The 26,140-nt window shown below is 40.8% G+C and overlaps 1 protein-coding gene across 4 annotated transcripts in view; it reads left to right on the top strand.

Annotated features, from left to right (window-relative positions):
* The window catches only part of phc2b (polyhomeotic homolog 2b (Drosophila)), a 50,373-nt gene that overhangs the window by 1,688 nt on the left and 22,545 nt on the right, over positions 1-26,140 (top strand). For all 4 annotated transcript variants that reach the window (XM_042508947.1, XM_042508938.1, XM_042508930.1 and 1 more), the window contains exons 2-7: positions 13,547-13,898; positions 15,536-15,697; positions 15,831-15,908; positions 17,230-17,391; positions 19,223-19,357; positions 19,628-19,922. In XM_042508947.1, coding sequence (XP_042364881.1) covers positions 13,605-13,898; positions 15,536-15,697; positions 15,831-15,908; positions 17,230-17,391; positions 19,223-19,357; positions 19,628-19,922 — 1,126 coding nt within the window. In that variant the 5' untranslated portion in view covers positions 13,547-13,604. The remainder of the gene's footprint in view (positions 1-13,546; positions 13,899-15,535; positions 15,698-15,830; positions 15,909-17,229; positions 17,392-19,222; positions 19,358-19,627; positions 19,923-26,140) is intronic.

Raw genomic sequence — 26,140 nt, 5'->3', positions numbered from 1 at the left:
ACACGTTGCACCTCTGTATGAAACCACTTAGTGGTGAAAACCTAAAGCGGGGGTGTGATATCACCAAGAAAATAAAGTACAGGAAGTGACACAGGTTTAGCTTCAGCGTTTAGCTTCACTGGACAACATCACTGATTACTTCCTACGGCACGCACCGCCTCGTCATATTATCTGCACTCTCAAGAGGGTCACATCATGCCCAGTAATTTGCTTATTTCAAGAATAAAAGCAGCAACAGGCTCAGAGAAGATGCTCATAGATTTTCCTCAAGGCTACAGGGTTAATTGCAGGGGGATGCTTGCTTTATCTGCTTAAAAGCAAATCAAGCTGTTATTATGGGATAGAGGGACTCCCTTTCAACCTGACATCACACAGCCTGGGAAAATTACCCAGAGACAATTACTCGCACTCCGTTGGCTGATTTGTTTATTTCACTAGAGTGAGAGCGACAGGTCATTCTCATGTTTGGTTTACACATATTTGCATGAGAGATGTGATGCTCTCTCCTCTGTACCACATCTATCAGAGATAAAAAAAAAAATGATCAGCAATAGAGAGGCTTGACGTGCTCACCCAGTAGAAATACTTAGACTGATCTATTCTTCATGCAGGGTACTCAGGCGTGCTTTTGTTGGTAAGATACTCAACAGATGTGCTCCCGTATGTGCAAGGTGTCAGTGTCAATCACAGCAGCAGCCAGTGTTTTCTCTGTAGTTACATACATGTTGTCAGAAGGTGTGCATCTGGATACAATTTTTTTTCTTTTGTTGCCTGTTTCATCGGTGGATTGCTGATTTACATGTTTTTTGACAATCTATTTATGTATAAATGTGACAATTACAAGTCAGATTTGAATGGTTGAAGTCGGCATCCAACTGTGCAATGATTTAAAACCGTTGTGATGACTGAAGGGAGAAAAATTCCCGTTTATTGCATGGAAAAAAGCTTCTTGTCAACCACCGACAGTCAATGTAATACAGAGAAGCATTTCAAAGATCCACCTGCTGGAAATATGGAGGAACAAATGAACAAATGTCACGTTTTTTTACTCCAAGGTGAAGAAATCTGCATCAAATGATTGCAGGCACTCGGAAACTGAAGTGTTGATATTCAAAACGGTTACAAAGAGCAGTGATTTTCAGTCATCTGCACCAAGCAGCACAGTTAAAAGTCCCAAGTCTATTAGGGCTGTACTCGACTCAGAATTATGTCAGATATGGCTGTTTAATACGACGATTTATTTTGTTTTCCGTTCAAAGCTTTAAATATTGAACGGGCTCCACAGGCTGATCAGTGTAACAGTGGAGTTCACATAATATAGTAAACAAGCTAACAGCACTAACGACAGATCGCAAATGTGCAACATGCTGACATTAGATATTAAACAAAAGCCAGAGACTGTGTTGTATTTACCTCCATTGAACTTTAAATTCACCACTTCATCACCTTACAGTGCGGTCTCTCTCCCTCTGTGCCGCTGCCTGCATGTCCGCAACTGCAAAAAGTAGTGTGAAAGTCAAGAGCACTCACACCGAGAAAAATCTGGGGACCAAAACATCCCCAAAACTACACTGCACAGACAAAATAACGACTGCTCAACTTAAAGCAACCTCAATCGACTAATTGTCTCGGACTGATTATTTGAATCTCCAGCTTTCCATGGGCCTTTTTTAAAGTCCATTGGTAAAAAAGAGAGTCCAGGCGTGGACACATTAACATTAAAACAGGATCAGCATAAAGGAGCATTCTCTTATTGATATGGACACGTGTCAGTCAGCTGTGTTTGCTGTGCTTATTGACATAAATCTAAGACTACAAGACATCTTACAAAATGTCTGATCAGGTCAAAGGCCGCTCTGACCCAGTGACCCAGAGTGCATCTCAGGAAACGGGGCTATTGATTATAGGTTGACGAGGACTTTTGCATCTGTTTTAAATGCAGAGTAACAACTTATGTAGTGATCAAATTTTTCTATCAAGATTCCACTATCTGAGTGTGCTGTATTTGTTGTGAGAATAATATTTGAAAATGAAAAGAAAACTTTTAACAAGACTTTGTCATTTAGGGGCGTAGTCATCTCGTCCGTGAGTTAATAAAAAAAAAAGAGCTCCATGCACAGTTAGCTTCCTCGTGATTCCCTAGCGACCTGAGGCTTCTCTGTTATTTTTTTGGATTATCTGAAATTTTTAGTGGGGAATTTAGAGATGAAATGTTTCAAAAATTTCATGTCATGATTATAAGGACCTAAATGATCACAGTTACTAGTATTAAATATTATTTTTGGGGGGCATTTTTACAGCTTTACTTGACAGAGAAAGGAAAGGCAGGGCCAGGTTGGGCTCAAACCCAAACCGCTGCACTAGAGCCTCAGCCTTAAAGTTTTTTGGGCTAATGATGAGCTACTTGGGCACCCTTGTGATTATCAGTATTATCTCGGTATTGCTGAATGATGTCGATAAAGTGCTGAGACACACTAGGGGTGTAAACATTTCAGTGACAGATTCAATGATCAGAAACAAGCACATAATCAATAATCCAATCTTACAGATGCAAAGTGAAAACATTGAGACATATTGTGTCAGGGTTGGAAATTAACCTTTTTTATCCACCTGTCACTGTGGCAATAGATTACCAATTTTTTTTAAATTCACATTGCACGTTTTTGTCACCATTTCTATCCAAGTGCACCTCCTTCCCAAACATTCAAACAAAGCTAGTGGCCTAAAATCAGGCAGATAATATTTTACAGTCCACTGTTTACTGATATTATGATAACGTTGTAGTGTGATGAAGCTTGTTATTTACACCCCTTAAAGAGTATGCTGGTAATAAATCACTTTTTTGAATTGGTTTTTGGTCAGAAGCTTTAAGGTATGTGGTTAACACAAGCTTAAGAGACTTCAACGTTTAATTCTACGACATTAAATATGTCAGTTAATACCCCACTTGCGATCTTTAAAACTTCAACCCTGGTGCACTCTATAGCCAATACCTTATATAAACATGAGAAAACCGTATCAAATGTGCATTAAAATTACAGATTGCCTGTCTTTGAAATGCTTGCTGGAGTGTCACTGTAGATCAGGATGAGGGATCAGTATAGCGTGTACTTTAGTAATAGCAAAACAAACCCTCGCTGCATGCTGCGCTCACACGGCTGCGTCTGGGAGACTGTTTGATAACTTTGGCTGATGCTGGGCTGTGTTTACCGTGAGCTTTTCAGAGCCTGGAAAACAAACACAGTTTACTGATGCTGCAAATTTAGAGCAGTAATACTAACCATCAGGAACTTTACTGCGGTTTATTGTGAAACCAGCAACTGTTTCATCCTTGTTTCTGACGAAGGCAGTTAAGCACTACATTTTGTGTGCTGCAGCTCATCTCGAACCTGACCTATTTTTTTTTGGTGTGATCGACGCCTGAGAGTGATGCCTCAGAGACTGATAGAACGGTCTGGATTGAAGCGTGCTGCTAATCTGCAAGCTTTGCCAGAACTATTTAACTGTGGTATTTATAGATCAGAGAGAGATTTTTTTTTAACTTTCAACCTCGGTCTGTCACTGTGCTCTTCTGTCTGCCTCTCCTGTGTTTATTTTCAGAGTTGTTAACAGTCCAGGCGATTTTTAGCATCTCGTGGAGCAATCTGCACTTTGCAGGCTGGGGCCTTACTAAATGAAGCTGAGCATAAAAAGACCACAGTCTACTGGGGAGAGTCAAGTGAGAGCGTTTTGTATCTTCACAGCGTGAGTCTATGTGTGCTGGAATGGTACACACACGCTCAGCACACTTAACCTGGAAAGCAGCCAGCGTCTCTTTGTGCTGGTCTGCTCGGCTGTGGAAGGCGAGGGCCGTCTGAGTCAGATGGCTCAATTACGGCAACCCGACCAATCTTGCCTCGGGATCAGAGGGTATCTCTGTCTTACACACTCTAACAAAGGCACTGCCCTGCTTGCTCTGTTTGGACAAGACCCATCGACCATCATCAGCCTCAGGGGATGACCCCGGCATCACCGAGGAAATGCTGCTTTATAGAGCGCAGGATGTGGGGGCTGACTCTTACTGTTGTCATTCACAGGAGGCCCTTTCATTCATTAGAAATTAACCAGAAAAAAGGCCATGTGTGTTGTTGTCTGTTAAGATTTGGATTTGTTAGTTCATTAGAGAAACCTGATGAATGCACTTGACGCATGCTAATGGATGACTTACTGAGGGCTGCAGCTGAGATTGTTTTCATTAATTAATCAAACGATTTTCCGTCGTTGTTTTTCACCAGTTTAAGGAAACTGTATTTTATTAGTCAGATGAACTTCCCTAAAGACTCAATAGTGATGTCGTAAAGTTTCTAGATTTTCCAGACCAAAAGTACACCAAAGAAAGACAGTCCATTTACAATGTAGCGATTGGAAAATTCTGATACTGATGCTTAAAAAAACAATTTGGCTGAAAGCTAATGCTGATGTTTTCTGTTGTGGTTTATTCTGTTATTTATTCCCCCCTTTGTGCCAGGCAAACAAAGACATCTTAACTATAAAAAAGTAATTCGTCTGATCAATTCACTACCTTTGAATGAGCATCACACACATTTTTTGAAACAACCTTTAAAATAATCTGCATCTATTTAGAAAAACTGCCTCAAAAGCCATTGACTATAAAACACATCACAATTCCCTCTTTAGTATCTATTTTATAGTGCTTTGAGAACATTATTACATGTTCTTTCAAACTCTTTATTTAGGCTACATTTTACAAGATTTCATTTCAAGACATCATGATAACGTTATAATTTACCTTTCGCCCAGTATTCAGTTTTCACTAAACAGAACTTGAACGCATCGTAGTGTAACTCAACAGCCTCTGATAGCTGTTAGTTTCAGCCACTGGCTGCTAACAGCTACTGTTAACCAGTTCTCCTCCTGCAGACGTCAACATGCATTTGTCGTTCAAAGTTAAGCATTATCAGGGAAAAATCAGGGTGTGTCCCCTGGCACGTCAGTAATAAGTTTACTCACTTTCAGTTGTCCTCAGGTTGACGTTAGTCTCGAGCTCTGCGTGTTAGCCTGCGCAAAATGTGACACAACAGAAAAACATCAGCCACCTCCATCGGGCAATGTCATTGTTTTTGTCAGTAGGTCGATGACAGTGAACAAGACAAATAACAGCTGATACCGACATTTGGCTGATAACTCAGTGCATGCCTTTTACAATGATAAAAAAACAGAAAAGCGGCGAATCCTCACAGTTGAGAAGCTATCTATAATGAATTTTCTCTCAATTATTGTTTTGGCCCTAATCATGCAAACATTTGGGCATGGTTGGTTTCTTTTCCTTTCTTTTTTTTCATGCGTCAGTCTCCGTTAGGAACAATCCTGGATCACCGATTCTACAATAAATAAATTATTACAAATCTGCCTCTCACAGTATCTGAATTTCCTGAAGAAATATACACCAGCTTGAACGCTTTGTCCATAAAAACGAATGATTCTGGCAGACAGATGCTACATCTCCCCTGAGTGATTATAAATAGGCACTCCTCACCAAAAGCTAATTGAAGACAAACACATCCAGTTAATATATTCAGCTCCTTTAAAGGAGGAAATGATTTGCTGTTTTAAATGACTATGATGTTTAATTAATCAGCTAGTGTTGTTTCTGTACAATTTCTTCTTGAGAAGCTCATGTGCCGAATCCCTCTGCTCTGTTTTGTTTCATTTAAAAAACTTTTCAGATAAATGATAATAAGCACAGGGGTGGTATATTTTCAAGTTTTTAGTGCGCTGGTTGGCTGTGTCTTTGATGTAAGAATCGGAAAGAAAGGCTCACATGGTGCCGAGATCATTTATTTTTATACAGCTCACCAGAAGAGCTTGTTAGGCGTCAGCATTCTTGAAATTGATAATGGGCTTGAGCGCTCGTTCGACAAAAGGCGGGGTTTATTTGTTTAAACGCCCCTCGCTGGACCACCCCTTACACCCTCGCTTCACTGCGAGCGCTCTCTGTTTATTCTACTATGGCAGAGGTCTTTCAGATGTTGAAGTCTATCATCAAGCAGCTCATATCAAGCTGAGCCGCCCCGTTTCTGTGTTTTTTTCCTTCTTGTTTTGACCCCCCTCCTCTCTCTGCTGCACAGCTCTGTTACCCAAGTGTGAGACTCACGGCTCGCGTTTTCAGGCTGCGCCGCCAGCTAATCTATATGCTAATGAGAAGATAATAATCAATGAGGTTCATGCATGGTTGGCCCCAATCAATACCACATTGCACCAGCAAACGCATCAAATGGCTACATTTCATACAGACAGACAGTTGGGTGGTGTGTTAATGTGGCGGGGCCGAGCATAAGTATGTCATTATCCTCTGGTTTTATCTACCCTATTTCACACAAATGAATTCTGTTGTCATTAAAGCGAGGGCTAAATTCAACTGCAAAGCTATCCCATTTCACTTTTAGGAGGGGAGGGATGCAATTTTCGGCTCTTATTGTTTTGCATTTCATTTCCATAACTGCTTTGAATAGGTGGTTTGATTCTCTCCTGCTGCAAATTGGCTCATAGATTTCGATTTATATTATTAGTGGAGTTTTGCTGGTGATTAGAGGAGGATTAGAGGAAATTTTGCAAAGATTTAGTCTCTCAGTACATCACATCAGGCAGTTACTAGGTAATTATCTTGTCGGATCACTTTTTTTTAATTCTCTAGCTTCTGCAGTCTTGTCAGAAAATTGATGATTATTATTCTTTTGTATTTATCTGTTAAACATTGTAGCATTATACACATATTTTGTATTTCAAACTTTACATATGAATTTTATGCATTGCAGTGTAGCACAAGGCACATAATTTTACATTTTTGCACACTTTAAACACTCAGCACATTAGACATTTATAGTTTTAAATATTCACATCCTGGTTCTAATTGTTTTGCTATATAAATGTATTTATATTTTTACATACTCAGCACATTATACATATTTATAATTTGTTAATATTCAAATACTAGTGCTGATTCTTTTTATTATTACTGTATTTCCATTTTATATTTTAACATACTTTGTGCTTATTTCTACAAACCACAATGTCCCCCCTGTGATAAAGAGGTATTTCTGATTCCTGTCCTGCTTGAAGGATAATGGGTTGGATATTCAGTCTGTATATCACAGCTCCTGTCCTGAGCTGAATGTTATGGTACAAAATTGGCCCACTTAGTGCTGCTGGTTTATCCTGTGGACCTTCACATTTAAAGCACAGAAACTGAGCCTTCAGTTTTGAACTGTTCAGACATATAAACTACACAAAATAAAGTGTGCTGTCATATTAATGTCATAACCTTTTATTTGACTCATAAAAATATTTTGAGTGATGATTATAGTCTATCTTATGTTGGAGGGTCAATGCATCCCAAAAAAAAAAAAAAAAAATCAGTATTCAGGCAGCAGCAGAGGGGGAGGGGAAAGCCGGAGTAAAATCATTACCATCATCTTCATTAGAGAGGATCCCGCTGCCCAATCAGCACGCCGCTCTGCACGGGGATTCCATAGGCACCCCGTTGGCTGTCGCTAGGATACCACATAATCAGGAGGCAGGCCGCGGCCTGGTTGGTGGGTTCGGGTGTTGATGCTGGGACGACAAGCTCGCTGTGCGTTGGGGGTAGACAAGAGGGGCTGGGGGTTTTGGATACAGCGCAGAAGCACGCTCGCACACGCTCATTCATTCAGTCAGTCAGCCAACCAGCCGGGTTCTCAGTCAGGCAGACAAAGAGGAGCAGCATCCTGCAGGAGGACAGCACGCTCCCGGGGGATGGGGCATCATACCCCTGCATCGCGTTGGGGGGGCCGGAGGAGGTAGGAGCACCAGGGTTAGGGGGCTTTGTCTCAGCAGCAGAAAAACCCCTCCACACAAACACACACACACACACACACACACACACACAAACATAGACACAGGCATGCATTTCTCTGTGGATCTCATGGCTATTAAAGCCATTATCACACATCAATCGATTTGTGCGGCCGAAGAAAGGTTTTTCATTTGGGTCATCTGAGTTTTCCTGTTTGCGGACTGAAGGACGGACACTGATGGAGGCTCCTGCACTTCCTCTCTGTGATCTAAGCTCTGTAGAGACAGCCAGTCTGTCTGACAGTCTCTTAACAGCTCTCATCTTCCTGCAGGCTATGCAAATCCTCCAGACACAAATCTGACAGGCGGTTCTTGCGGTCTTGTAATGCCAACATGAGTAGATCAATATGTTCTCTTGTGAGAAGCGCAAAGAGCTGAAATTGTGTTGTTATGGTGTTGACCGGCTGTTTTGCAGTGTATTACAGGCTGCTGGCGCTGCTTTGATGTGCTTGACTTCACCACTTTTCATAGGGAGCAGTTTTTTCCTTAAAAGAGCTCAAAGCTTGATTGTAGATGTGGAAGTGGGGTTAAGGATTGGAGTGGAGGGGGTGGCTCACTGATGGATGTGTGACTCCTCTCAGAGAGACAGGGGATGAAGGCATCATTACCAGAGGGGATTCCCTCCCCTCTCCGTACATGAGGAGGCAATGGGAAGCAGACTCTGGGATGTAGGCTAATGACGGCATACAGGCAGGCTTTGGCAGCAGTGGGGCTTTGTTTACAACCAGAGAGCTGGACTAGATTTCAGCTTTTATGCAGACAAGACATTTTAAATTCATGACAGGCATTGCTGAATGCAAACCCATGGTCGCTTTGTTTTGGGGGATTAATGGTAGACTTTGGTTTTTGATATTTTTACAAAATTGAATTTCTTTCAGTTGAGTCACCTTTTTATTAGCTCAACATGATGACTACACTAAATCTTATCAATGAGTCACTGAGGGCTGCAGCTAATGGTTGTTTTCATTCATTCATTTAATGTTTTATTTTATTTTTTGTTTGATTTTTGTTTGTTTTGGGTTTTTTTTTTCAAAATTTAAAAATCTGTATTAAATATTCCCCAAAGACTTCCCCAAAAACCTGACCAGATTTCAGCTTTTACTTAGACTTAAAATTTTAAATTCATGACAGGCACTGCTGACTGCAAACTATGGTTGCTTTGTTTCTGGGAATTTTGTTATTTTTAATAATTTGATTTTCTGTCAGTTGAGTCTCCATTTTGGGGGGTTTGGCTCGGGCTGCACTACTATTTTTTTATTTTGACATTCTTATTACAATGAACAATAAACACATTGTGAAAAATATTGCAATCAGAGAGTCTTTAAGTTAGTTGGAAGAGAGTGTAAATAGAAAACTGCTTAAAAATGTAGCTATTACTTTAATTAGCGTTTTTTTGTGTTTATGATTTTTCAATTTGTTCATTAAAAAATGTCGGAAATAATTTCATCGTTTTATCAAGCCATTTGTTGTATTTTACCAGTATATTGAAAATCGCAGAAAGTATGGGTAAAGACAAATGGATACAGCATTACTATTGCAATATTGTGTGTGACAATATTGTTTTAAAGGCTAACATTAAGTCTGGGATGAGATGCAAAGTTCAGTGAGATGACTAATGCCTGAACTTTCCTCCTCTCTGCATTAAAGGAAAACGACTTGCATTGCTCTGCGTTCATTAAATTGTGGCAGTCGCTTATATAATAGCTTAAATTAGTCATTTTTGCTGTGTTATACATTTGCATAAAAACAGCTATAAATAAACTGTGTATAACTCAATTTTTTTGTTTTATTATTAAATGATTAGTATGCCAAATTGAAAAAAAATTGATAGTTAACTAGAATCATAAAAAAATAGCTTTTTCAGTTCATTGGATCCATTTTACTGAAATAAAAATGAGTGAACTGAGAAACTTTATCTTTAAAAGTTTATCTTACTACACAAAACAGATGTTGATAAATCTTTCCTTCATGGGACATAATGTACAGTTCAGAAACTTAATAAATTGCAGTATTTGGCAATATATGTTATTGCAATACTCAGCTTATTACATAATGTTTAAAATCGCAATAAAGATTGTGTTGTGACTAAAGAATCATGCTAATATCATATCGCAGGGCCTCCGCTGATTTCCACCTCATCAGAAAAGATAGAACTGAGTACACTTTAATATCTGTATATTTATGGCAAGTAATATATGGTGAAATTCATCTATTATCATTTTCCTCATATCACGCAGCCCTAGTTTTGGCTGCTGCTCATCTTTTATTTAACTTGTCCTCATTTCCTGTGGTGACCCCAGTCATTCTCTCTCAAAGAACAGTGTTGACAAGATTTTGTCTGTTTTGCACGTGAAATCATTTTCAATTGAGTCATGTATATAATATATAATATATAAAATTGAGTCATGTATATAATATAGAATATATAATTATTACACCAATTACCTAATTCACGAGCACCCAACGGTTTAAAGTTTTCATTTAAAGCTCATACAATCCTGCAAACGAAAACCAAACTCAAATTGCGGTCTTTTTCTTATTCCGTGATGGATTTGTTTACGCCGATGTTTAGGGCTGCTTTATCATTTCAAGGAACACCATATGTTTTCGTTAAGATTGCAGTTTGTTTCCAAGTCTGCTTTGTAGCATAAGTGGGCTCTAGAGCTGTGCTTTGGCCCCTAATCCGTTCAAAAGAATAATGAGGGGGAGGAAATAGCTTAAGAATTGCGGCACGACAGCAGCGTTGCTCCTTATTTAATTACTTCCATCACACCCTCGTTCCACTCTAACCCATTTAAAATCCTCGACCTGCTCACTCAACCTTAACCCCGCACTTACTCTGCTTACCTTCCAGCCCCCTCCCCCCATAACTTAATGCTCACACCTCTAACCTCAAGGCTAGAAATTCCATCCTCCCTGATTCGGCCTCTGGTTTCAGCTGTTACATCAGCTGTCATGCTGTTTGAACCCCCTCCACCACATACACACTCATTAATCCCCCCCCCCCGTCCTCTACGCCGCTCGCATCTCAAGTGCTCCTGTTCTGTTGGTGCGGCGCGCCATCAAAGACTTCTAACTTTATTCATTTTCTTTAAAACAAACTGTCATCTCTTCCTCCGCCAAAGGAGGATCCTTCTCTCCTTCCATCAGGTCTCGTCACCTGTCAGGCCCTCCATCTCATCCGTCTGGAGAGCTCTCAGCCTTTTCCTCTTGTGCTAATGGATAGCAGAGCACCAGGGGACCGACCTTAAAAAGGCTTTTATGGACGGGTCCTAAATCGCTCGTTCTTTTCTCCTCCATGACTGACGAGAAGAAATGCAAGTCTGCCTCGCTGTTTGTTAAATATGGTTTTGACACAGTATGAGCAGTTTTCTGAACAATCATTAGGCCTATACTTATCTTAGAGTCAATGACGTGGTTTCAAGGTTTGGGGCGTTTTGATGGGAGTGTGTGTGTGGGAGTTTTAGTCACAGTCATTAGAAAAATCCTCTGCTTCCTTCCCAATTAATTTTCACCAAATGTGTGTGTTCTGTGTGAAACGCTTTAAGATGTAATTTAGGGCGGCCTCTAATGTCAGCCAGCCGATCTGCCTTTCATGCTGTATTCGCTGGATTTCATTAGTAGCCCAAATGGCATTTTTGTGTGCTTCTCTAACCAGCTTTGTTGTGCCATACCTCACTTTTCTGTTTTTGGAGAGTGAAGTCATCGTATAGTGTTTCAGAAACAGACTTTCTGCCTGCAGTCTTAGAACAGTCCAGGGGTGATTTAGTTGAACAGGCTCCTAAATATAGATGTGATATTCCTGTTATGAATTTGTGCATGAATATAAACAGACTTCAAAAGAATCCTTCATTTCCCAGCTGACGCTCATCCTGCTGCAGATTTGTGAAAGGCAGAACTTTGCTGTGGTATTTACTGCACTGAGTCCGTCTGTCAAGTCTTGCCTATCATCGACTGATAGACGAATCATGTTTTTTTTTTTTGCTCATTGATCCATATTCCATTTGCAACATTAGTTTCCTTTTCTTTTTTTAACAACCATGTAAGAAGGCTGAAACCCCAAATTAAATGATTTCACTTATTTTTTTGGCATAAGAACTTACTTTACAACAAGACGTTTCCATCCAGCGCTGTTTGTTGTGTGTCGGAGGTCCACTTTAAGAGGTGTATGTTTGCACGGCAGTGGTACTGTCCACAGTACTAAAAAAGAGAGAAAGAGATCAATAGACAGAAAGAAAGACAAAACACATCATTTGCTTCCTGTTTGCTCTCCCAGGTTGTGACAGAACTTCTGACCTTCTCTTAAAGTGAGATGCAAGCTGCAAACAGCTGTTTATTCTGCCCCTCCCTGGTGCTTTTGACAGAACTGTTCATAAATCCCAAAAATAATGTAAAATAAAATAATGTTCTTATGTAAGTGCTCTGATTTGTAAATGTTTACAAATTGGGTTGCAACAGTATGAGATTGTCACGGCACAATAAGCACCTCCGAAAATACTGAAGTTTCAAGGTTATTATCAGCTATAATGACTTTCTTTGGTTTGAACTAACACTTTATCATAATTTAAACTTGAAACCATTTAAAAAATGTGTGCAAAATGAACAAAATAAAGGTGAGATTCTCTGTCCAGTTGCATTCTTTTTCAAGATAAGTAAATGTACTTTGTAGTGTAATCATCAATGTTCATACCACAGTATACCCTGAAACCAGTGTACCGCTGCAACTTTAATACCACAATCGATTATACAGTATAGTGTGATTTATTGAGGGAATTGTAACCTCACTGTCTTGCAACTGCAACAATTTGACTGTGAGACTGGCAGTCCAATCAGGCTCCTAGATCGAATGGTTGAGTAGTCCTTTGAGGACTGATAAATTGTGTCCAAGTACTCTGTTTCCAGCTTCAGAAATGTCAGGATGTTAGCTTTTCTTTGTCTTTTTAATGTGAATTGAATATGTTTGGGGTTTTGAAAAGCCAGTAAAATGGATCACACTTGTTGTGGAAAACTGGCATTTTGTGATGTGTTAAAGACACACAGATTAATTTAGTACCGCTGGCCAAAAGGAGAATTTATAAGAACTCTTCTTTCCTGCTGCAATAATCTTTTTAAACAAGGCAAAACAGTCGCTGCTTTTTTAATGCAGCTTTGCACACGTTTTCACTGATCGATGGAACTGTGATGTTATGAGTCTCATGGCTGGGAATGCTTTTTTCATGTTGTTTAAGCTCCTATCTGAATGCAATTTTCTGTCACTTTATGGTAGATAATAAAGTTTTATGAATCTTTAGGAAATAGTCTGCAGATTATTCACTAGTGAAAATAACTGTTGTTTTTTAGCTCTATAAAAAGTTTTATCTCTGACGGGCTGTCATCATCTTTCACTTCCGTTATGATTTCTGCATCAGATCAAATCTTCCTTGACATTTTGTATGTTTCACGGGTCTCACATTTCTTTGACATCGAGCTGTTGTTAGCTGTTGTACAGGTTTAGTTAAGCATCTGCTACTGAATGCAGTTATTTCTTAGCTTGTCCATTGTATTTTTTTTTTTAAATATGACAAAATACATCTAGTTTCTCAGGTTGGGGTGTAAAAAAAAAAAAGTAGCTAGTGTGGCATAATTCTCATGCAGCTCTCCTTTTTTCTCTCCTCAGGCACAGGAGAGCCATTCAGAAGAGCCGGGGGTCAAAGGTGAGAAGAGCAGAGGGCACCATGGAGAGTGAGCCGGGGGCCCCTGCCTCCACGGCCAACAGCACCGGGACCACCACCACCACCACCACCTCCACCACAGCACCCCCCTCCTCCTCCAGCACCACGGCTGCCAGCAGTAGTAGTACCTCTAACACTACTACTACTACTACATCTACCACGTCCACTAGCAGTAGTAGCAGCAGTAGTAGTAGTAACACTAGCAGTATTGCCAGTAGTAGTAGTACTACAGCAGGTAGACAGGCGGTGCCTCAGATATCTGTTTACAGTGGGATACCTGACCGACAAACAGTGCAGGTGAGTCTCTGCATGCTGTGATGGAATTATCGACGGATGATTGTGACTTGCAGACACACTCAGATCAAATGATACAAACGAATAAATGATAAATAATTCAACTTTCCTTTGCTCTGCTGCCCTCTGTTGGTATACATAACGCCACATTCAGGCCCAAACATCCTACTTTAGTTGGAATAAATGAATGAAATAAAAGGCATTTGTCTTCCTAATCAATAAGGAACTCCATGATCACATGATCTGTCCAAGTTAAGGGGAGGAATGCTCTCTCTGCTTTAGTGCTCATGACCCTGTGACCCGGGAATAAGCCCCTACACAGACTCACGCTCTCCCTGACTGAGAGCCACGCAACTTTTAGTGCTGATGCTTTGACAGCAGTGTCTTTGTTACATTCAGACTTCCTTTTCTGGCACTCAGCCTGCTGACAATTAAAAGACAAACACTATTATCACCAGGCGGCTTTGGGCAGAAAGGACTGCTGGTCATTTGTGGTCAGTGAGAGTTGTGTTGCATCTCTGCTACCGATTTCCTCCCCCATTTCAAGACGTGTGGGTCCGGATGCTTCTGTGACACTGCGGACCACAGGTCAACATCTTCGCTGGTTGCTTGGCAACCGGACAGAGGGCACTTTCAGAGGTGAAGGGTGAGGAAAGTTTTTCAAAGGTTTGGGGGTTTAGCTCTGTTTTAATTAGGTCAGGAAATCTTGAAACTGTTCCTGAAGATAGTCAATACGCTCAAGCTACAGTCGTAGCTCGACTAGGCCATTTAACTGGACTACTGTCCCAGTATACAAGCCCTGGGGGATAATCCATTTATTGATGGGAGTGCACCCAACTCTGCCAGAGTAGGTGGCAGTATGGCCTCTTTGAGATAGTTGCTATGAATCTATATTATTTATACAGCCTATGATATAGACCTTTTTTTTCTCACTGATCCATGTTTCATTTCCCATTTTTTACTTTTTAACAACCAGATAAGAGGGCTGAAACGCGCAATTAAACCAATTCACTTCTTGACTTGGCATAAGAGCTTCTTCATAATCGGACGTTTCCACCCAGTTTATGGGCACAGCAGCAGCACTGTCCACAGCACTGAGAGGGAGCGAAACAGATCAACAGAAGACTTTTACCTTTACTTTGAGAAGAGATGCATCACTGGTTTGAAGTAGCTTTAGCTGCTAATGCTGCATTACTTCCCTTGTATTGACTGCTCCCCTGTGAACGCACAATTTTGCCTTCTTATACGAGTTGTGAGGTATGAGGTGCTACTGGTGTATTTTTTGTGATACTGTTGCACGTTTTGAACACTGTTGATGCGATGTTAAGATTCCAGGCAGTGTTGTACACAGTGACATTTCTCTCAGTGTGGGAGTGATGTGGGTGGCTTGAAGCAAGTGGATAATCGGTGAATGTAGGAGAGGGGCACGCAACAACACACACAAGCTAGAGGCACGGAGCTTTTAGTTTTTAACAGCTGCATTAACATTTTTGAACAGATGTATTGACTCTCTGACTCTTCCTTTTTTTTTTTTTTTTTACTTTCTAATATGTTCACCCTGACTAAATTTAATATTCAAACTCTTTTTTGTGGATATTGCAGCACTTAACCACTCTGTTTCTGTGTGTCTTTCTATGCAGGTTTTCCAGCAGGCGTTACACAGACAGCCGAACACAGCAGCACAGTACCTGCAGCAGATGTACGCCGCTCAGCAGCAGCATCTGATGTTACAAACTGCAGCCCTCCAGCAGCAGCACAGCCTCAGCACCGCTCAGCTCCAGAGCCTGGCTGCTGTACAGCAGGTCAGCGAGCGGTCATCTCTTGAAAGAATCACTCCTGCAGTGTAAAGATGAGGCTGTTATTGTTGACCCGCTCCATGACATGTTTCAGGAAATTGTAAATTTCTCTCTCTCTCTCTGTCTTGCTGTGTGATAGGCCAGCATTGCAGCTGGCCGGCAAAGCTCTTCACAGAACGGCACTTCATCCCAGCAAACAGGATCAACTCAGGCTACGGTAAGTGCAGTTTTCGGTGTTGGGCCTGTCTCCTAAGAGCCTCTTAAGTTTGAGTTATCTTTGTCCATTAGATTATCATGGAAGTAAGTTGATTTTAAACTAAGATGCTTCGAGGAAACTTGGTGCCACACTGGCTGTGCTCCTTCTCTTTTACTTTGGCAGAGATTAAATTGCATTTGGTAACATTTAGTAGTGAAAATGTTCACAAATTATGGATGTTGTATATTTGACGTATTGTTTAAATGAGCTCTATATGATATTCAGAACATTAATATAGCAACAAACAACAATTTGCTATGCAAAGGGTAATTAATGGGTCCTGAGCAGAGACTGAAGGGATGCTGTGTGTGTGTATGGTAATCTGAGCTTCTCTGCTCTTTTTTGCGGTTGGTGCTCCAGCTGAGCATTGACATTAGCGCACGTGAGTCCCTGTGTGTATCCCACTGGTCAGCTAATCGCCGCTGCTCTGTACTGTTCTCATATATTGGTTACTGCTGATCGTGGGACGAAATTGTCTCGGAAACGCTCACCCCTCCCTGGTTAAGCACTGTAAATCGGGCTCTGAATTATAAGAGTTTTGGGCAGATTCACTGTTAACAATCTGAGGAGAAATCTGGTCTCGGCCCCTGATCGGTACCGATGTCCGGCCCAGTTTATTAGGTAATGAGGGAGGTTTACAGATCCAGTCTTACACAACAAAAAAAGTAACACGCCCTTGGGCCCCTTGGCATCTAGTGACAGACTTGGGAGTTTATGCCACTGTTTGGCAGCTATGAAAATTGGCTTCAAAGCGTGGCACAGCTCCTGGGGGCCTGTATTAAAACTGACAGTTTAAATCTCACCTCCAGCTCACTGAAGAATAGACGACTTGTGTTGACCTCGACTGCCACATCATTTTCTCATCCGGACTCGTTTAACGTTCTGATTTTTTTTTCCCTAAAATATTAACATTACAGCAAGTTGTCACCTCAGGCCACTCTCTGTTTTGTTTACATCTGCTTCTCCATAAGATCATGAAAACTTAATGTCCTGTAGTGAGTGATGAGAGAAAAAAAAACCATCTGGGATTTTTCTCCTTAATGCAGGGATGCAACCTGATTTTCAGAATTGGTTATCATTTAAAACACTCCTGTAGTCTGAGCCCGGCTTTAACTGCCAGCCACTGCCACCTCCATGTTGAGAGCCGTGTGCAGACAACCACAGAATCACAGATATGCTCTCAATATCTTACAGTGCTCCTTTAAAGGAAAGCGGTGTAGGGATATAGAGCGGAGCAACGGAAGTCATTAACCTCATTATCCTGTTCATCCTCTCCTCATAGATCAACCTGACCACCTCCCCAGCAGCAGCTCAGCTGATCAGCCGAGCCCAGAGCATCAGCTCCACTCCCACCAGTATTTCCCAGCAGGCTGTTCTGCTGGGCAGCCCATCCAGCCCCACGCTCACAGCCAGCCAGGCACAGATGTACCTGCGCGCACAGATGGTGAGACTGCACATATAAGGAGCACAGCCCCTGGCATATATACATGAACGTGCATATATACACAAACACAACCTCACACACATACTGCCTGAATAAACAAGCGCACTCCAGCTCAGGGTTTTTTTGTCTTCTGTGTGTTTTGGAATTGGTGTGTTTGTGTGTATGCGTGCTTCTGCTTTATTTTCATCTTGCCACCAGAGGGGGTGGTCAGATTAATCTGTCGGGCCCCAGGGGGCCCATTAGAAAACACAGAAGGGGATGTCTTTAATGTGTGTGCTCTGAAAACAGTTTTTGGGCATCACAGGTGTTCCTCTGCTGCAGCTTAAGGTTCAGTTGTTTTAAAAATGAGTTGCTAGGAGTTTACGGTCTTTATTAGCTGCTGTTGTGGGTAGCTTGTGGGTTTCAACTTACCATCATTTCGGCAGCTGGCACACAGACTGCTGCTGTCGCCTCATTATGACACAGCATCGTCAGACGTGTCTGAAGCCTCAGACTGCAAAGACACATTTGTAAGTTTGCCATGGCTTTTATCACTGGGTTACTCTATATTAGTGCATATGATTCACATTTAACCCACAAATGTGTTTAATTCTTTTTAGTTGCTTGCTTTTCCACATATTCACCAATTAAATATTCAAAACTATACAAGTATTCTCTATAATTACGAATGTCAATATGTTGTCTTAAAAATACTTTTAAAGATAGAAATTAAAAAGATTTACCTTATTACCTGTGATTCTGTAGTTTTCATGGTAAACATGGTAAAACAGACTGAAAATGCATTGAAACCCACTGAAACTAAAAAAAACTGGATCCTCAAGCTAAATATTTTCACCAGCTGTATGACTAATAATATTTCTGCACAACTTTTATTTATAGATAGGAGCCCCTAGCAGGTGTGTACTGAAAATAAAACATGTTTATGGCTTATTTTAGGGCATTTTCTACCATAAAATACACAAATAAAAAACAGTGTCTCAAGCGCCCAAAAAGTAAATTTAATATGATAAGAAAATGTTTGTATCTCAGTAACTACAAGGAGGACAACCATGATTTTAGTATTTTTATACTCATAACAAGCTGGAAATCACTTTCTATTGGAGATATTGGAAAGCTTCGTTTGAGCAGTATATCCACACAGGTTATAATAGTTTAAAGGTTTTCAGAAATATCTGAGGTCCCTGTCTGGAGGTGATAGTTCGAGATGATCACCATGTCAGCTGACACTTGTGTGCCTCGTCCTCGCTCTCTGTGCGTTATACGTTCATGCAGAGTGAGCTGTAACATGATGCTGTATAATTGTTGTGACAGTCTGTTACACACTGCCAAAAAGAATTTACTTTTTTATTTTTTTCTGTATAGATTGAACATTCGTAATGTATGTTCAAATAACGAAAAAGAAATAAAAAGTTTAATCATGAAAAAAAGTTGAATTTTAATGGTGTGCACACGTATGCAGTGTAAGAAAAATTCACACAATAGACATAATAAACACAATTTGAGCTTTTTTTTTTAAAAAAAAAAACGTCTGACTTTGATAAAAGTGTGATTTCTTGCCCAAAGTATGTCTCACTATTTCAATATTTTTTTCTCCAATCAGAATTATTGTTGTGGCATGTCTCCTTATCATACTATATATAGTCTTTTGTAAAAATGGGTTAATCATAATCCTTTGTGAGCTCAAGGGTCATCATAACTACCTTTTAATTGTGCTGCACCCTTTTTCTATTAGTCACTTTGCTACTTTATTGGAGATTAGAGAAGAATCCAATACAAACCCTCATGTCTTACTGATCCACTTCTTCCTTGTTGTGTGTGTGATGCTTTCCAGGCTCAGCAGAGTAACCTGGTGCAGGTGGCCAGGAGCCTCGGCCGTGCCGTTCCTCTGTCGCCACAGCTCATCTTCACTCCAACAGCCACAGTGACGGCCGTCCAATCAGAGAGTTCCACGCAGGCCTCCTCACAGGTACGTTCCCTGGAAGATATTGCAAACTTTTATTAAACATGAGCATCTTGAACTTGAAGTTATGCACTAGACTGTGAGATGGCAATGAATGGCTAAAAACTATTTGTGCTTCTGCTGTGATAATAACTGGATGATCTCTCTGTGAGTTTGCAAAACAGTAAAGAACATCCTCATGCTTTCTGTAATAAACACATTTCTGATAAACTATTAATATTGCTCCTTTGTGATTCTATCTGTATCAATAATCTCGTACCATTCTGTGTCTCCCAGAATCAGGTGCAGAATCTGGCCATCCGCGGCCAGCAGGGGGCGACCACGTCCTCTTCTCAGACTCAGACGCTGCAGGCTCTCAGTCTGAAGCAGAGCCCTGTGCCCATCCAGCCTGCCGCACTCGTCAAGAACTCCAGCCAAGTCACGCAGACGTCCACAGGAGGGAAGGCGGCCTCCTCCGACAGTTCATCTGAAGCAGGGAAGAAGGGGGACAGCGCAGCTGTCACAGAGGTCCGAGCTATAAACATGAGCCGCAGCGTCACAGCCGTCAGTGCTCAGCCCCTGATTGCTCCAGGTGAGTGGAGTCTGCGGCCCCACAGCCTGAAAAGTTTAAATAATGTGAAACTGACACTGACAGAGCTTAGATCAGTGCCAACAGATCTGGGCCAACAGAAAAAAGGCGCGAACATCCTCCTATGTGATCTCTCCCACAAAGGCATTTCCTGTTTGGTCTGTGTAGTGAAAATAATGGAAATTAGCAAAGTGAGTTTAATCAGAACGACATAGTTTTAGGGCCACATTGAGGATAAAAGAATCTATTTTTGAGATTTCGAGAATAAAGTGGTAATACTATGAGAAAAAGTCATATTACAGGAATAAGGTTGTAGTTTTAAGAGAAAAAGGTTGTAATTTTAAGAGAGTTAACTTGTAATATGAGAATAAAGTCATAATTTTACGAGAAAAAAGGCATCATTTTATGAGAATAAAGTAGTAATATTATGCAAATAAAGTCATACTTTTATGCGAGAAGGTGTGTCCCCGGTGTAGTGCTGTGCCACACACACGTAACCTGTTGACCTGTGCCCTGCTGGATTTATAGTGTGCTGGCAATATGTTTATTTTTATAATATAATATCCCCTTTCTCATAAAAATACGACTTTATTATCGTAAAAATACAAATTTTGACTTCATTAGCATCATATTATGACTTTATGCTCATAAATTATGACTTTTTTCTTGTAAAATAACAACTTTTTTCTTGTAAAATAACAACTTTTTTCTTCTAACATTCTGACTTTATTCTCATTATATTACGATTTTATCTCATCAAATTAAGATTTTTTTTTTATTATTTGGTTTTTACAAAAACCCACGTTTGGACTGCGACCCACCAGCCAGGAGTCCCAAAGTCTTTTTAGAGGCTTCGTGTTATTTCTGTACAGACGGTGACACTCAATATTGCATAGGAAGTTTATTTTCATTTTTGTGGGCAGATAACTAAACTGTTAAACTGTATGCCAGCTGCTGCGTGCGTCTTTTTTTAAAAACAGATGACCATTTCAAGCCCTGAAATAGACGTGGGCCTTCAGGCAGCTGTCATGTATACAGTAGAAATGTGTTCTCGTGTTTATAGTGAGATTGGATGAGAAAAGAGTTTTTACACTTTGAGCTTTTAATAGCTTTCCCTGGGCTGCGAGTGTGACATGTCAGGGCCTGCATCACAAACCTATTCACTCACTGAAGGGGTGAAACCAGCCGTATTAAAGAGCGTGTGTCGGGCCGTGTCTGGAACAGTCGAGCTGCTTTGTGAATCAGAAGCTGTGAAAGGCACACTGCCACGCAAGAGTCTCTCTAAACCACTTATTGTGTAATTGAAAGTCAGCAGCTGTGTTATTTTTTTCATTTGAGTGTGAATGATTGTGAATATGCCAGCGGTACAAGCTGATTTAATCACATTTGGTGCAGTTTGTTTGCAGGATAAACCCCTTCAGATGCACTATTACATTTAGAGAGGATCCTGATAAGACGTCACATTTCATAAAATAATGTATTTGAGCATAAAAATGTGTGTATGTATGTACCAAATGTGTGCAAGTGTGTGCTGGGGGTAGCAATGAGCATATGTGACTATAAACCTAATATACACTGCACTACACCGTGTTAATGCATGCTGTTGTTTTTAGCTGCCTATTCAGATGTGTGCGTGCATGTTTAGGGCCTGTGTGTGTGTGTGTGTGTGTGTGTGGTGGTGGTGGTGGGGGGGGAGTCAGGATTATCTGAGCGTGTCAGTGCACAACTGTGTCTTGCTTTGTTGCAGTAATGGATTCACATAAAATAAAAGGGAGGATGGAAGCTGAAAATCTGGCTGCATGCTGTCTGGAAAAATTAACATGGGTTGCCATAGCAGCAGGCCATGAGGGACAGGTGTGCACATGAGATGCTGGGGAGTTAATACACCATGATTCAGGAGGACGAGAGGCTGTATGGCCGCCTGATGGGACTCAAATTAGGGTAAAAGCTTGGTTTCAATTTGGCTGTGACTAGATTGTGCACTTTGATTTCCAGCATAAAATCAGAGGAAACTTTTTGTGCCGACATGTCTCTGTCTCTTTTTAACCTAAAATTTAGCCAACTACTTACATGATTGATGTTTAATGTCCTGTTGTTGCTAATGGATGAGACAAACCTGTAATTTAGCTTCAGGAAACCAGAGATTTTGGCTGGTAGTTGGTTATCCGTGATTACCATAATAACCTTGGCTTTAATGAGTACATACAATTAGGCTCTGTGTCTAATTAGTGAGTATTTTTAGTTTTGTTAAAATGTAGAAAATGATGTGTGACTGTTGCTTTTCAAATTACGTGAATTACTTATTACTGTGAAGAAGAGCATTTAGTTACAGTGCATAAATACCACGCTACATTACTTTTGCTTTCCACCCTAAATGGGTCGTGCTAGACTCCTTTTTATTTGGCTAATTATAGTCTTGTGTAGCCAGACCCATCTTCACAGCCCTATGTCAGCCTTGCAGCCAATTTTTCCCCCAGTGGCCTCTTACGGTATTGCAGCGGAAAAAATCCCCTGCAGCCACCATTGTAAAAATTTTAAAAAAGCTGTCTGTAAAACTGATGACAGGACACTTGGAACTAGAAACCCCATCAACCATGAAAGTTTTTCGATTTGAAAAACTTTCCCCAAGCTGAGAAACATGATTTAAAAATCTGTGAAGTCACAATGTAAAGTCTTTGAGCGGAGCGGGAACTTGCAAACAGGGCCAGAGGGAGAAACACATTCAGTTGGCCGCATACTGCCAAAGTAAACCCGTAAGTTAGAAAACAAGAGCAACTCCATTTGAATTACTAGCCAGTATCTTTGGTCTGGTATCTAGGTTTTATTAAAATCTATAGTCTGGAGACACGCATCATCATTCTTCCATAAGGGGAAAATGCTCTGAATTGTTTGTTTTTCTCTAAACCAGTCACAATTGCCTTGGGCAGCACTAAGACCAGGATGCAGCAAAATAGTGTCGGGGTATAACACACACATTGACAGGGCAAACTGTTGGCATCACACAGCTAACAGTACCTAACAGTTATTAACAGGTTGAACAACAGAGTCGAGCCAATGTGGTTTATGTTTTCTTGGGACCGTTAAACGTTAGTTGTTGCTGTTAAGTTTTGCTAACAGGGCAAACCACCTGAGAGGAGAGCAGCTCTGAAAAGAGCAGCAACAGAAGTTTGCTGATCCTGGTGGGAGTCACGGTGGTCTGATATCAGACACCCCGGTGCCAAAAGGACTGAATTTAGATTGTTTGACTGGAGACGTTTGCAAATCAAGTGGCAAATCAACTCTATTGGGCACGAGAGTCCTGAAATTCAGAGTCTGGGCTCTTTTGAGGCGCATTCACAAGTTGTTGTAATCGAGGTCAACTTAACAGCAATTCAATCAGCAAGAAAAACTGCACTACAAGAAAAACAGCAGACACGCCTTATAGCACGATCCAGTCATCTTGCATAGGGGATTTTAAAGAGAGCAACACGCAGATATCCTTAATAGCCGACAAATGACAGGCTTATAGCCACAGTCTCTATCCGGTGAGTCAGACCAGGTTAATTGGGGAGTAAGCCTGTAATACCAGTACACATAGTCTAAATAATGACAAACCTCTTAAAACTTACTTTCTGAGTCATATTAACCAGGTTACGACTCGCTTTTATGCTGATCTGACATTTCTGGCATGACTTGAGGGCAAGGTAGAAGTTGGGGAAACAAGTCATACATGCCAAGAAAGATGTTCTAGAGGCTTAATATTAGTTACCAAAATGTTATTGTTAAAATAGTATTGTAAATCAAACACATCTTTTCTTTCATTAGTGTTGAACTTGACCCTTGAAAACTGAGGAGGTGTGATTCACTGTGTTTTGCTATTTTTGGTCATCGGTTTTTATCTTACTTTCCAAAAGATGGCAGATCATTTCAGAGCTTCGTCTGTGTTACTGTGAACTTGACATTCCCTTGACGAGGAGCTGGAGTGGAAACAATTGTTACGTCTGGCTTGTTGCAGTCAGCGCTTGTCATCGCCTCCTCTTGGCACTGAAGAGCCAGCACCTTACTATGAGAACCACAGCAGGGAACCCCCAAAAGCACCCGGTTCACAGATGAAAAGACCAGATCTGCACACGCAAGTCTGTCTTGGCATCTTTATGTAGCTGCAAGCTGCAGTATCAGTTGCCAGTTTCACTTGAATATGATTACAAAAACCTTGGAAAGGCAAGGAAAAACATTAAAAATGCTTCAACTTAATGCAAAACTAAAAGACCCCAAGACTCAAAAGTAAATTTTCCCAGTTTTAATCCTGAGTCCCTGTATTAATTGATCATTGTTCTATGATATTTGTTATATGCCACATAAAAAAATCAGTATCAGTGTAATTTTACAATAAAATCTCTATCTTATCTCTTTTTCTAAAACCAGGTTAACAAAAGTCCGTCCAGTCATATGAGAATTTGGGCATTTAGGTAGCCATTCATCATCCTCAGAGTGTGTTGTAGCTCCGTTTGCGCTAAACACAAGGCCCTGAACACTTTTTAGTAGTCCGATCAAAGGAGGATTTGTTTTAAATCCGTTTTATAACCGTCACATATTTCACGAAAACGTAACATTTGAGCGATGTACAGCACAGAAGCTGAAGACGCTCTTAGTTTAATTTCACGGGGACTTTAAAAGGCCAGTGTGTAGGATTTAGGGGGACATAAATTGGCAGGAATTAAACATAATAAGTATGTTTTCAGTAGTGTCTAATCATCTTAAAATGAGAATCATCATGTTGTCGTCAGTTTAGCACAGGGAGCAGATCCTCGCCTACAGAGATCACCATGTTTGTGCCTTCATGTTTCTACAGTAGCCCAGGATGGACAAACTAAACCAACACTGCCTGTAGACAGGGCCATTTACATCTTTGCTTTAGCGTCCCCGCTGTGACGAGCAGCGTCAGAGAAACACTGATTTTGTATTGTGGAGTGGTTTTATTCAGTGTTCTGACTGGTTGAAATCACTGAGTGTTTGTTTTTGAGAGGAAAGATCTCTGCTGATAATTCGACTCCTGGTAAAAACCTCCTGAACGATGAAGAAATTCTAACATGGAGAAGTTTGAGCTGGTTGCAATCTGTAATCACTTCTGCTAGATTCCACTAAATCCATCAAATCTTACACACTGGACCTTTAATGACTACCAGTAATTCACCTTAATGCGCTTTTTTTTTTTTTTGTCAATTAAAACTGACATTCACAGCCTCAGTGTTCAGCCTCACTGTAGAGTATAAAACTGCTAAAACACAGAGATGTGGAGTTTTGAAACCAGTCAGGAACTGGATTAATTTAGCTCTCTTAATGCCTACTTGATAAAGTATCTCCAAGTCAGTGTCTGGATTGAGTTTAAGTGAAGAAAGATGGCGTAAGGCCTGCTGTTGCTCTGTTGTTTTAGGTTGGAATGTGTTTCATGAACGTAAGCCAAAGCAGCAGCCAGTGAGAATGTGGAAACTCAGGGATTTTCCAGAGCCTGGTGCTACAAACCCATCAGGATCATATACTGTCCTCGACCGCTGGACATTGTGCAACAGCACACCCGTAGAGTAAGAGATCTACACGCATTCATAACTTAGGGGGCGTGGAGATCACTGCCAAATACTGAATATTGTGCGATTGTATGTGTGTGGGTGGAGGGGGCGGCTGAGTCATTCCAGTGCTTCATCCTGAGACCTTGAGGCAGAATAGCATTTAAATGAATTCCCCCTTCTTCCTCCTCCTCCTCCAGGACTTCTCTCTGTTCCTCGTTAGAGTCTGAGAAAGTTGTCAGGATTCACAGGGAGGGCTGGTCATATCCGGTGCGCACTGATTCAGAAATCCCCCTCCTTCACTCACACTGGGGCCGGAAATCTCTTGCTACCTTATTATTGTGTGAGACTTTGAGTGCTACAATTCAATTATGGATCCATTCCTGATGTGTTTTGACTCTCAGGTGGCAGTAATTCATAGTCTTTCTTATTCAATGGCTGCGTTTACGACGGCATAATTATTAATATGAAAAAAATCAATGTTGTATCTGGAATCTAATGTGAGTTACAGTGAGCAAAATGTTCTCAACGACAGAATAAGAGAGGTCTCGAGGTATTTCTCATGCCCTATTGTCCTGGAGTAGTGCCACAGTCACATGGTTGTTATTGCACATACATTGGTTGCCAAACATCAAGAAGGCAGATTATGAGAAGGAGTGAAACACAACCGCAGCAAAG

This window comes from Plectropomus leopardus, chromosome 2 (assembly GCF_008729295.1).
Source record: "Plectropomus leopardus isolate mb chromosome 2, YSFRI_Pleo_2.0, whole genome shotgun sequence".
In the NCBI taxonomy this organism is placed as follows: domain Eukaryota; kingdom Metazoa; phylum Chordata; class Actinopteri; order Perciformes; family Serranidae; genus Plectropomus; species Plectropomus leopardus.
The sequence above is the reverse complement of the archived record's forward strand: the minus strand, read 5'-3'. Positions and strand labels throughout refer to the sequence as shown.